This window comes from Scylla paramamosain, chromosome 9, assembly GCF_035594125.1.
Source record: "Scylla paramamosain isolate STU-SP2022 chromosome 9, ASM3559412v1, whole genome shotgun sequence".
Classification (NCBI taxonomy): Eukaryota; Metazoa; Arthropoda; class Malacostraca; order Decapoda; family Portunidae; genus Scylla; species Scylla paramamosain.
Window position 1 is genome coordinate 25,335,001 of NC_087159.1, and position 13,469 is coordinate 25,348,469.

A 13,469-nucleotide genomic window follows, 5' to 3' on the forward strand; every position below is an offset into this window, starting at 1 on the left:
GGGTCTCGCGGGGAGGCATCTAGGGGGGCTTAGAATCACCCTGGTTCCTTGAATGGCTTGGAAGAATCACTCTTGCCTCTTGGCTTGTGTGGCATGGGATCATCTTTACCTCTCCTTGAGTGGCTTAGAATTACCTTTGTCTTTTACATTAGCTTGGAATCATTCTTATTTGTAACACTGGCTTAGAATCGTCTTTGACTCTTACTTTTTGTGGCTTAGAATCATCTTTGCCTCTTCATTGTAGTGGTTTAGAATCACCTTTGACTCTTCTCTTTAGGTGCTCAGAATTTCTACATTGAACAAATAAGAATCACTGTCATATGTTACAGTGACTTAGAATCACCTTCACCTCTTACCTTGATTAACTTAGAATCACCCTCCTATTCCCATGAGTTGCTTAGAATCTCCCACATCCCTTAACTTGAGTGACTTAAAGCAGCCTTGTCTTGAGTGGATTAGAGTCAACCTAGCCCATTACAGTGGCTTGGAATCACTCATCCTTGCCCTGAATGGTTTATAATCATCCCAAGGCCTTAAATTGATTGGCATAGAAGAGCCTCACATCTTACAGTCTTAGAATCACTCATCCCTTACAGTGGCAGAGAATCAGCTTTATCCTTTACCTTGAATGGCATAGAATCAGCCTTATCCTTTACCATAAGTAGGATAGAATCAGCTTTATCATTTACCTTGAGTGGCATAGAATCAGCTTTATCCTTTACCTTGAGTGGTGGAGAATCAGCTTTATCCTTTACTTTGAGTGGTTTAGAATCAATCTCTTCCCTTTTTTGTTTTTCTGCATTGGTCAGTGTGAACTCCTAGAATAAGTGTAAAGACTTTCATGGAAATTAATTAACTTTTTCCCAAACTTTCATTAGTATTTTTTTTTTTTTTTGGGGGGGGAGAAATGGGAATGATATGGAACAGGCTTCTTATTAAGTTAATGCTGTATATCTGGGAAAAAAAATGTGGTACCCTTGGATAGACACATACAGTTTGGGCATGAGTGGCTATAGGACTGACTTTTTTCAAATATGTGTTGCTGTAGGCTATTCTCCTTTACATACATTAAAAGAGATACTGTGACACCTTTGAAGGCCTGGTACATATATAGGTTACAATCTGGGCAGGAGTGGGTTTGGGGAGAGAGAGTGTTGCTGGCTGGATGGTGCCCGGCCTCTGGTGTGTGTGGCATTGCTTTGTGGGTTGACCGCCTCCACCACATAACGCGACACTACCAACCACAACACTGTACCCTTCATGTCCTGTCTCTGCCTCCCTTTGACTCTCCCTCCTTCTCTTGGTAAAGGAAGCATCTTAGGTTCTGTGCAGGAGAGGCTGGGTCAGGCTAGACTAGAGGGTTCTTCCCATGTATATAGTCACCAGTGGGGATATGTTCAAGTGTTAGGACTGCTTGTTGACTTATCCTATGCTACTCTTGATGCCTTGTGGCTGAAGCAAAGGAATGCAGAGGTTATAAGATTACAAGTTTATTATGAGCACTGCAGGACAGGGTTATGGGATGTAGAGTCAGTATTTTGCTAGTTGACCGCAAACAAGTCATGTAGAACCGCATAATGTATTGTGAATGTATTGAGGGATTGTATTGCATGTGTGTCATAAAGGAAACCTGATCGTGTTTCCCTCATGGCCACTGGCAGAGGAAAATCCCCCCCAGCTCTCTCTCTCTCTCTCTCTCTCTCTCTCTCTCTCTCTCTCTCTCTCTCTCTCTCTCTCTCTCTCTCTCTCTCTCTCTCTCTCTCTCTCTCTCTCTCTCTCTCTCTCAACACATTATATGCCCCAGACATGGTAGCTTGACCAGCATGTATGTAGCCTTTGTTGGAGTGATACACACACACACACACACACACACACACACACACACACACACACACACACACACACACACACACACACACACACACACACACACACACACACACACACACACACACACGCACGCACGCACGCACGCACGCACGCACGCACGCACGCACGCACGCACGCACGCACGCACGCACGCACGCACGCACGCACGCACGCACGCACGCACGCACGCACGCACGCACGCACACTTTTTTTTCTTTTTACATAAGAGGGGCACTGGCCAAGGGGAAAACAAAAAAAAGTGAAAGTCCTCCCAAAAAAATGTCAAAAGGATTATCCAAAATTGCAGGACAAGTGTCTTAAAACCTCACTCTAGGAGGAGTTCAAGTCATAGGAAGGAAGAAATACAGAAACGGAGGAAGTTCCAGAGTTTAAGTGCACACACACACACACACACACACACACACACACACACACACACACACACACACACACACACACACACACACACACACACACACACACAAAACACTCATACACACACAAAACACGCGCACACACACAAAACACGCGCACACACACACACACACACACACACACACACACACACACACACACACACACACACACACACACACACACACACAGGGGAAGCTAGCCCCAGTTTGATGTGTTTGAGATGCAACTGGTGCCTACTATGAGTGATTGACCGTGGTACCTGATGTGATGAGATGAGACCACAGCCACTCCAGCATCACAGCCAGGAGTGTATGGGTTGTGCTGGGTGGGGGTGGGAGGAGCGGCTGCATTCACCATGTCATCACATAATGCAAACCTTAATGATGATGGAGAGACTGAAGGAGAGGTGGGAGGAACATGTTTGGGCTGCTGCAGGTGCTTGGGTTTCTGTTTACATGGTATGGAGGTGAGGATATATTTGTGGCTCTGATAGTTGTGTCAATTACTGCCCATGAGTTATTATTTCCAGAAAGAGTGCTTGCATGTAGGATTGACAAGATGATGGTAGTTGTGATGCTGTAGGGGAGTGTTGAGTGACAGACAAGAACAGGGAGTGGTAAGATTGAGTGTTAATGTGTGTTTGATTGTTGTGGGGCTGATGGTAGCAAGGAGTGTATGTGTCTGATTGGTGAGATGCTGATTGTAGCAAATAGTGATGGTGCAGGGAAGTGTTGAATGACGGATGAGAACAGGAAGTGATAGGGAGTGTATAGATTGTTGTGAGCTGATGGTAGTAGCAAGGAGTGTTAGTGTGTTGGATTGTTGAGGGGAAGAGTGGCAGTGAGTATTGTTTGTTTGGTAATGTTGCAGCCATCATGAAAGGTGAGGTTTTGATGATAATTATAAACTGCATCCCATGGCTTTATTTTGTGGACTGCATGCAAAAGGTTGTAGTAGTTATCATTTATAGATATGCTTTGAGCTATTTGTATTTTTAATGATTGTTGAAGTGCTTTTTCATCAGTTTTTGTGTATACATCAACAAATCTGCTTAAACACTTCAATTTGTATTGGAATGTATGAATTGGTTTCTTAGTAAATATAGAATAGGATATATTTAAATCTATAAACTAAAGTGATACTTGGCAGAATTAATTTCTGTAATTCAGAATCTCATACAGTGCTCCATCATTGCAGGGAAGCCACATTTAATTCAAGCACTTGTTTGTTTTCAGCTGTACTAAAGAAGTTTTGTAAAATTCATTGTGATGTACTTTTGTATCCATTGTCTATGTCATGTGGAGTGCAGTGGTATATATATTAAAATGTTGCTCTCCCTCATTACAGTTTCCTTGACCAAGTCCACATCGTTCGCCGACCAGACTACACTCCCACGGAACAGGACATTCTACGCTGTCGAGTCCTCACTCTAGGAATTTTTGAGACCAGATTTCAAGTAGACAAAGTTAATTTCCAGTAAGTGATATTATGTTTGGGTTTACAAACTTTTATATTTTTTTCAGCATTATTGCAGTTATTTGTGATCTCACATGATCTTGAGACAAATGATGCAATAATGGCCTGTTATGGCAAGTATGTTGGAGAGGAGGCATCCATGATAACAAAGTGTCTGCTGCTCAGTAGAACATTTATTCAGTAACAATATTTGGCTACACTAGTGCAGTTCTTGCCACAGTGTAATACTTGAGGATGAGAGGAAAGAGGCCATTTATTGCTCACTGCTAAGCTATGTGGTTGACTGAATTGCATTAAAGATATGTTGTCTTTTTATAGCATAAGAACACTTACAGAAATATATACAGTGAGTGAAAGGAATTTGTTTTGACTTTGGGGTATAGAGGTTACTTTTCCTTCATATTTTAAAAAGAATACAAGATTACAGTATGGACACAGTTCCTCAGGAAAAGGAAATATCTCTGTTCATGCCTGAGTTACTGGAATGCCGACTTCACTGTTTTTCACACTCTTAATGGGCACGATGTGACCACTTTGTTGCAGTGCCTAACTTCTATAAGTCAATGCATCTCTGTTTCCTTGCAGTATGTTTGATGTTGGTGGACAACGCGATGAACGGAGGAAATGGATTCAATGCTTCAATGATGTCACAGCCATTATATTTGTCACGGCCTGCTCCTCTTACAACATGGTTCTGCGAGAAGACCCCAGCCAAAATCGACTAAGGGAATCTTTAGACCTCTTCAGAAGTATATGGAATAACAGGTTAGTTGCTCTGGCATTCGCAATGATTTAGTGAATGTATCTAATACTGCTTTACCATTCCTGTTTAACTTTTCTTCTAGGTGTCCCCCTAGTATATAATATGTAGTATTGATGTTAATTTAGCTTTAAAACCATCAAGTTTTATTTGGAAACAAGGATCTATGAATTAGAAATTGTTTGAAGTTTATTAGTACTTAGAGGAGACTGGAGGTAAAGTTATAAGGGCCAAGGTGTAATGAGGAGATGTAAAAATGAAGTTTAAATATGAATTTATTTATTGGTGTGAGTAATGATTATGGTTAGAGGTTGTTAAAGAGTTGAGTGAGAACTCACGGGAGATAAAGACTGAGTAAATAATAAAAAGGCCACATAAGTTAGTAAATTGTTTCACAAGTTGCAAGTGACTTAATTTTTCAACTTCCTTAATATTCATCTTTTGAGAGAGTTGAATTGGAAGAACACTGGGAAACAAGAGAAGGCAGGTTGTTGTAAATTATTTCAAAGGTGTATGAGTGGCTGATATTTGTTGTGTTGAAATACAACACTGAAGAAGGCAGAGTAGGACAAAGGCAGGTAGCAGATACAGAAAAATCAGTAACCTTGAAAATAGAGGCACTTAGTACAATATATATATATATATATATATATATATATATATATATATATATATATATATATATATATATATATATATATATATATATATATATATATATATATATATATATATATATATATATATATATATATATATATATATATATATATATATAAACTATTGCAAGAAACTGATTAAAAATACTGTTAAAAGACAAGAGAAATATATGAGACCCCATTAACTTAACAATTTGGCTCCATGAATGTTTTGAAGGAGTGTGTTGTTGGAAGCCTTACACACATTAGTACCTAGGAGGCATGCTCTATGTAGAGGAGAAGAGATATCTCAATAGAACCACCATGTGGAAGGAACGGAAGCACTGAAGACATAGATAAAACAGTACATTTTTATTTATTTTTTTCTGACTTGGAATCTTCTTTGAATGTTTTCTCTTAAAGATATTCTAAAATGCTTATTGTGAAATAGATATCTGTACACTACGTAAATATGGAGCATAGACAAAGTATAGTGAGACAGTATATATGAACATAAAAGGGCTTGTGAGTAGGTTGTGTGGTAAGGATATTATTTGAAAGTGGTATGACAGGAGGATAAGGAAAAAATATGTTTGGGTGGATGAATGTAGAAAACAAAATGATTGATTGAGGTATTAGTGTGAATGTTTCATAAGCAAGGTAACTGATAATTCAAGCCATGATAGAAATTATTTAAAAAGTGAGTAGATAACACAGGTAAGCACAATTTCTTGATTTGGTCCCGATGTCCTGATGATGCATTACCTATGATATTGAGGGTGGTGGTATACGCAGTCAGAGCATTGGCCTGACTGATGGGTGCCACTCATATCATTCGTTTTGCTGATTTGAATTATTGAGGTCTTTTTTATGCTATTCATATTCTTCTCTACACTGAGAGATGTATGTTTTTAGACTTCTACTTTAGTAAGACTTGCCTAATATTCTTTAGTGTTTTAATAACTTTGATTTCTTGATCTAAAACACTGCTTTATTTCAGGTGGCTACGCACAATTAGTGTCATCTTATTTCTAAATAAGCAAGATCTACTAGCTGAAAAGATAATAGCAGGCAAGAGTAAGCTGGAAGATTACTTCCCTGATTTTGCCCGGTACCAGACCCCTCCAGATGCTGCAGTGGAGCCTGGAGAAGATCCAGAAGTAGTGCGTGCAAAGTATTTCATCAGGGATGAGTTTCTAGTAAGTTGATGGTTCAACATTTATCTGTTAGTTAAGTTACTTTACAGATTACAGGTGTGCATAATGAAGTAAATATCTTTACCACTGAGCACAAGTGCTGGTCTCCTCAACTTAACACATGTGGATTTATCATTCCTAGTCACCAGACCTGGAATACAAATGCAAGTAACAATATATATATGTTTATTCTTAGTCATCTTTGGTCAGATTATTTTTGTAGCCATCCATTCAAAATATTATTGGCCATTTGTTACATTTGCAAGCCATAATTATGTTTTTATTGAGCACAGGTGCATAAATGCCCTGCCATCTCATGCTGTGCACTAATTCTTGGTGAATACTTAACCCTCAATATGCATTAAGTCAGAAAAAGTTGGGATTGGTTACAGTTTAGTGGTTGCCCACATATGTTTGAAATATGGAAGGTGATTGTAGAAGGTAACAAAAACATTGTGTTTTCATTGTACAAAAGACAAACCTGTATAGAAATTATGCCATGATTGCAGATGGTTTTAGTGGGAGAAGTCAATATGGTTAGAGATCATAAAGTTTTAAGACTCCTTTGTAGGAAAGGCAAACAGTTTTCATAATTCAACATGCCAAGCTGAGTCATGCTGTTATTATCATATTCGCATAGAAGTTCACAATGAATATCAGACAGCAAATATTACACTATATGTTAAACTCAGGAATTCATGCAACAGGAATACAGTAATGAATCAATGAGATAGGTGAGGTGTTGTGAGTGTTACAGTTCAAGAGGGATAGAACATCTCTGAAGAATGATCCTCCATGAGCATACCTTCTTTGACATATTGGATACAGATGAGTGGGGTCCACTGTGGTGCAGTGGTATTATGCACTCTCAGGGATCAAGGGGTCCTTAGATGCACAGGTTTGAATCCATGGCCCGAGGTTAGGAAGGGCATCCTTTTAGGGTAACAGATCCCAAGTGCCAAAACCAAAGTCCGTTAGAAGGTGCCATCTTATCCCTGATATATTTGGAGGACTGGACATACAAACAAAAAAAAAAAATTGGCTGCATATGAGCTGTGTGGAAGTTACGTAACCATAAGGAAAGGAAATAAAAGAATAATGAGCAAGTATATGATTAAGACTAAATTCATGAAAGGGCTGAAGATAGGGTGCTAAGTTTCAGCAAGCCCTCTTTAAGTTGGTGTCAGTGTGGTTTGATGATACATAATCTTGTCTTAAACACAATTATTGTGTAACCACTTATGTTTGCAGATTGCCAAGCAAGAAAAAGCATAAACAAAAAAAAAATAATTGAAAGAAAATTGAAAGTATAAACAATAGAAGTAAATGTATCAACTACCTACCAGACCGAGATCTTTGAAAAGAGTAATATTGACAAGATGCCACATCTTGTCAACAGTAATGAAGTGAAAAAATTATCAATACCTTTCACATATACTTATCTTTATCTCCCATGCAGGTTCTTTGTCAAATTTGTTGAGTTGTTTATTTATTTATTTATTTATTTTTTATTCTCTTAATATATATCTTTATGGTTGACATGATTGACTGTGAGGAATTACATTTGAAAGACTGTGTTGAGAGAGAGAGGAAGAGGCTATAGTGACCATCTGTCCTTAAGACACTGTATTCCTTAATATACTGTAGGGAACATTCTGTGGGCTGTATTGAGTGAGCAAAAGCTTATCTTTTTAGAGGCTGCAGTGAGCATATGTGCTTTATAAACATGCTGTAGGCTGTGTTGAGTGAATGAGAGAAGTATGCTTGCAGCAAACACTGATATGTGTATGATATTTGAGCTGGTTGTTGTAATATCTTTATTATTGTTATTCTGCTGTAGAGTTGACCCTTGCAAAGTGTGATTTGGGATTTGATCCTCTTCCACAGGGGCCGAGAGGCATATGTGTGAGAGAATGCTTCTGAATGTTTGTATGTAGGTGCCTTGTTTCAGCTGTCTCCCTTTAAGGGAGATGTCAGCCACGTATATAGATAGATTGATCTATATAGTGGTCTGTGGAGATCAGTCCTCTGCTCACTAAACAGCCAGGGATGAGGATGGATTAGCTCAGATCCATCCCTCTCTATTGGTGATGTCAGCCTGGTGTATAAGTAGATAGATCACTGTACTAGGGCAACACCCCCCAAGATGGTGGACAACCAGGACAAGGTGCCTATGTACATGCACTACGTATTCTTACAGTGATATCTAAAAGCATTACCAAGAATAAATTAAAATCACATCTTGGCCTCTAGGCTTCTTATGTTTTATTGTATGTACCTCTATTGGGTTCTCACTTTGGATGCTTGTATCTCAGGTGCTTTCTTGCTTTAGATGCTTAATTCAGTAGCATGTTTCTCTCCTGTAGATTTTGATGTGTTTTGAATTGATCTAATTATGGTTTCTCTTTCTGATTGCTGAAAATCTATGAAACAATTATGGGCACTTCTTAATTAAATCTAATATTCAGCAGTGATGCTGTACTAAGAGCTAGGGAGATTAAGTTAGAGAGAATAATGCTTATTGATATAAAACTTTCCTTCTTACTTTATTTCTTGTCCAAACTATTTTTCTCATCAGTCAGTGTATGATGGAACACATGACATAACACTAACCTGTGAATGATGTACAGATGTGAGTAAGAGGAGTGTTGTTACTATGGTTATCAAGGTGAGGCCACAAGGTATATCTTACATCCCATCCTCTCTTTCTCTCATACTTGCATCATTCCTTCTTTGATGGTAGTGCAGCCTCTGATCCTGCAAAGTCAAGCTCATTAATCATCCTGGTCACATCATCACCAAGTCTCATCACCACTTTTGTTGTCCTGGTGTCATATGCATAAAGTGTGGTCTGTTTTATCACATAAGAACCTCATTTTTTCTTGGTATACAATGATTAAATTTCTCATGGGTTGTCTTTAGAGTAATGTTTCATAAATACTAAATTGAGGTGTCAATAAAAAGTTTAATATAATTTAAAGAAATATTACATTCATTATTGCAGTGAAGTTTATATTTTGTCTCTGTACAAGTGTCTTACATTGCTTTCTTGGTTCTTTAGATAATGGAATCTTTTTGCTTTATTTTTACTTGAGCAAAATCAACAAGTCACTAAAATTAAGTTACTGTTTCATGAGGAATTCTCTTCTCTAGCATAGCAGAAATTTGACTTAACTGGAAGGAGATAACAAATAGACCATTCTGAAATTACTTGCTTGTCTAATTCCTCATAATGTTTTTACTGTCCATCCATAGCACTTCCATTTTATCTCCTTTCATTTGCTTACTCCTCTTCACATGTCTTTCCTTCCTTGTACTGTCATTCTCTCTCACCACATCCTTCTCTGCCTTGTTTCATTTATGATACATTTGCTTTATTTGATCAGGGCTTCAAAATAACTAATGGTGTAACACCTATGACAGTGTTGCATGCAATATGTGAAAGTTTTGATTTCTTAACCTCAAATATCATAAACACATAAGTAACAAATGTTACTCTTTTGCAGAGGATAAGTACTGCAAGTGGAGATGGAAAGCATTACTGCTATCCTCACTTCACATGTGCCGTGGACACTGAAAACATCCGTCGAGTGTTCAATGACTGCAGGGACATAATACAAAGGATGCACCTCAGACAATATGAACTTTTGTGATGGCCAGTAGGTGTGGGTACTGTGTGCAGCAACAGTATCGCTCCCTGTGAGCATCTGAGTCAGGCAGGCTGGGCTGAGTGGGGCGGAGGCTCTGTGAGAATTGAGTAACCTTCCCCGTCTAGTCTCCTCAGAGAAGGTTCTCGTTCTATCAGGTCCTCCGCCTGGCCACTACAGCCTTGCCTCCTCCTCACCCGTGGCACAACATCAACTTATCCCAATACTTCCCTAAGCCCTCCTGATAACCCTATTATTTTAAAATAAATTAAATTATTTTTTATGATATTGCGCCACAGTATAATTGTACGCACAGATAATTATGTGGTATTCCCTTTATCGAGAGTTTATAATTTTATTATTTTCAAAGCTCTTCTACTAAAACTCCTCTTGTTGCTGTTAATATTATATGAATTCTATTGTGATACTAAAAGCTCAAAATGCTTACCACTTCCTACACCAAGGAGTACTGACTGCTTCACAGTGCTCCATGGTGAAGCTCTTGATGCTGCAGCCACTTGCATCTTCTCTCATTTAGTTGTTACATTGAAGATGAAAATTTTAATAATTGAGTTTATTGTTAACATCTTTTTAAGTATTACTGGGATACCATGAATGAGAATATAAACAAAATTGTTCAAAATGTAGACTACTTAGAGTGTGTGTATCCTTGTGAACCTCCCCAGAGAACCCTTCCCCACCAGCCCTCCCCTTAGCCCTCTTGGTCCAGCTCCAATAACCCAAAAGCTTTCATAGTGGGCTTCCCCTTCACCAGCCCACTTGATTACCTTATGTACCCAAATTCCTCACCTAACTTAGTAACTACCCTATCCTTCAGAGTTAGGGATATTGTCAGTTGATTGTGTGCAAAATTGAAAACATCTTAATTTAGAAGTATTGTTTCAGAAAAAAATATTCTCTCATGCTTTTGGTGTCCATATTTTTTTGCTAATTTTATAAATATATAATATATAATAATATTAATAATAATAATAATATTAATAATAATAATGATAATAATATATATATATATTATGTTGGTGGTATGTGAGCCTATATTTATGTCTGAGGGCACAGAATGAGCTCAACCCTTTGCCCTGTCATTTTGTTGTAGGCATCGTAAGTTGATGAGTTTATTACCTATTTATTTTACTTGTCAACACCAGAAATCTGCTTTTGTGAATCTTGCTTCTTGAAATATCATTCAGTGGAATTTATTTTGTACTTTTTTAATTTATTAATAAGTGCAACTAAGTAGACTGGTGACAATTATTTGTGTAGTCATGAATGTTTTAAGACCCACCAAATTGTGCTACAATAGCTGAGTTATTGATCAGTGCTGCAACCAAATAAGTTTTCCCAAGCTTTACCAATTTCACTACTGAGTAGTTTTAACTTGTGTTTTAACAGCTGGCACCTCTCACTTCTGACCCTTCCCTTTTTAATAGTATTTTATATTAAGTTCTGATTAATTCTTTTAAGGACATCATTTTCTCAGAAAAGGAAACTAATGATGTTGAATCTCATTGTTTCAATGTTATGTTGGCTGGCAAGAAGGTGAGAGGTGCTGGCACCATGGAGGGTGTTAGCTAACACACCCTCCTCTTGTGATTCATAGCTTAAGTTCCCACAGCATTGGCACCATTCAGTCTTTACTCCAATGGGTCCCTGTGCTGTGGCAGAGCTCACGCTATCATTCACAATTTGCACGCTGTATTGGCCAGCAGTGCATTGTTGGACAGCAGTAAAGATTGCTGCCTTTGCTGTGCTGAATGTTGGTTTTTGACAGACTATGGGATAATGTACATCTCTGAATGGTGGTTTATTTATATATATTTTTTTTTAGATATGAGAATGTATGAACAACTTTATTGAAGAAGAGTTTATTTGAAAAGTGCCAATATTGTACCTAGGCTGAGAGCATAGGTGTAGTGGTGAATTAACACCAAACCGTGTGAGCATGGCTGGAGGAAATGGATGGCACCGGGTGGTGGTGTTGTCGCAGGGTTGGTGCCGTGAGTCACTATGGTCAGTCTAGTTGGTGGCGAGGGGGAGGGTGCCGGGGGTCCTCGCTCCCTGGACCCCGCGGCACCGCCCTGACTAATTGCCATCTAACATCATGATAGCTGTGGTAGTGTTGGGTTGTGGTTATGCCACCAGACTGGTTCCTGTGACTAGACTGCTTTGTAACCACCCCAGCACTACTATTCCAGCTCCTTAGTTAGGTGGCTACCGCTGTGGTCCCTCTACTTTGCCTGTACAAATCCCTTGTTTAGTCTGCCCCAGGGCATAACACCAGCTTGTGTTTTATGTTAGAGGCTTGTGTAGTGCGCCTAGAACATCAGATTGGTTTAGCTGTGCTTCAGACCCAATAGTCTCCAGGGAGCATTCTCCATATTTCATTCCTCACTGTCTCTTACTCTGTATTTCCCTCTTTGCCTCTCCATTCCTCCTTCATCTCAAACCTGAAGCTTCAAACCCCACAACCTCTTCTTCCTTGGTGGCAGGTCGTATACAGGATCTTCTCATGGTCATACCTCCTGTTACCATTTCAGTAGAGACCAAGCCCAAACTGGTAGCCAACTCAGATGGAAGGAAAATTCTCAACTGGAATTTATCTTTCGGTCTGATCCCTTCTATCGTCACAATCCTCCCCATGTAGTTATAACCTATTAAAAAAAAAGTGTTACAGAAAATTAGAATACCTGATTTTATGTAATTGAATGTGTTCAGTTAATGTATACCAGCTCTGTGTATTGCTTTGTATTATGGCTAAAGTGTAGGCATACCTTAACAGTGAAGCATCAAGATCAGCTGCAGGAGTGGTATGGGTGCGGGGTCAGTCGTCCTGTCCTCACCTAAATGCTGGCCAACGGCCTCAAAAGTATGACAGGCCAGTTTGGGCGACTGCCCCCTCATGGGCCAGGTGCCTGGGTGGTGGTGCAGGGGCCTAGCTACACCCCGGGGTCTGCCCGTGGGCTGCCAACTTGTCTCGTCTCCCAGCGTTGGTTGCCCACTCACCCCCAGCAGCCCCCGTAGGTCAGGCTGCCCCTGAACCCCCACCCATGCCCGCCCTAGCACACTCACATCACTAAAACAAGTGGAAGCGGTTACTCGGATCCTGGGTTAACATTACTATCCTAGCACGTCAAATATATATTTCAGAAGTATATTTCAGATGAATTTATTCAAATGCTGCGTAATGGTCACTGTAAATTGTGTAATTGTGAATAAATTTACAATGTGTTATTTACAATAAGTTTTTGTATTTTCATTGCCCAGAGTAGTCTAATGTTCCCTCCATGTGATACTAGTTTCTACATATAGTATAAATTTCACTATAATAAAGTTAACTATGCCATTAATTATTTATTAATCTAAGACCAAAGTGGATATATCACATCAAATATATGTTTATGCAAAATTGCATGGAGGGTGACAAAAAAGCTGCATGAAATAGGTGGTG

The 13,469-nt window shown here is 39.0% G+C and overlaps 1 protein-coding gene across 2 annotated transcripts in view; it reads left to right on the top strand.

The window, feature by feature from the left end:
* LOC135103744 (guanine nucleotide-binding protein G(s) subunit alpha) overlaps positions 1–13,262 on the top strand; it is a 72,789-nt gene extending 59,527 nt beyond the window's left edge. For both annotated transcript variants that reach the window (XM_064010438.1, XM_064010437.1), the window contains exons 5-8: positions 3,634–3,762; positions 4,348–4,527; positions 6,161–6,359; positions 9,863–13,262. In XM_064010438.1, the coding sequence (XP_063866508.1) occupies positions 3,634–3,762; positions 4,348–4,527; positions 6,161–6,359; positions 9,863–10,009 (655 nt within the window). In that variant the 3' untranslated portion in view covers positions 10,010–13,262. The remainder of the gene's footprint in view (positions 1–3,633; positions 3,763–4,347; positions 4,528–6,160; positions 6,360–9,862) is intronic.
* The last annotated feature ends 207 nt before the right edge of the window (positions 13,263–13,469 follow it).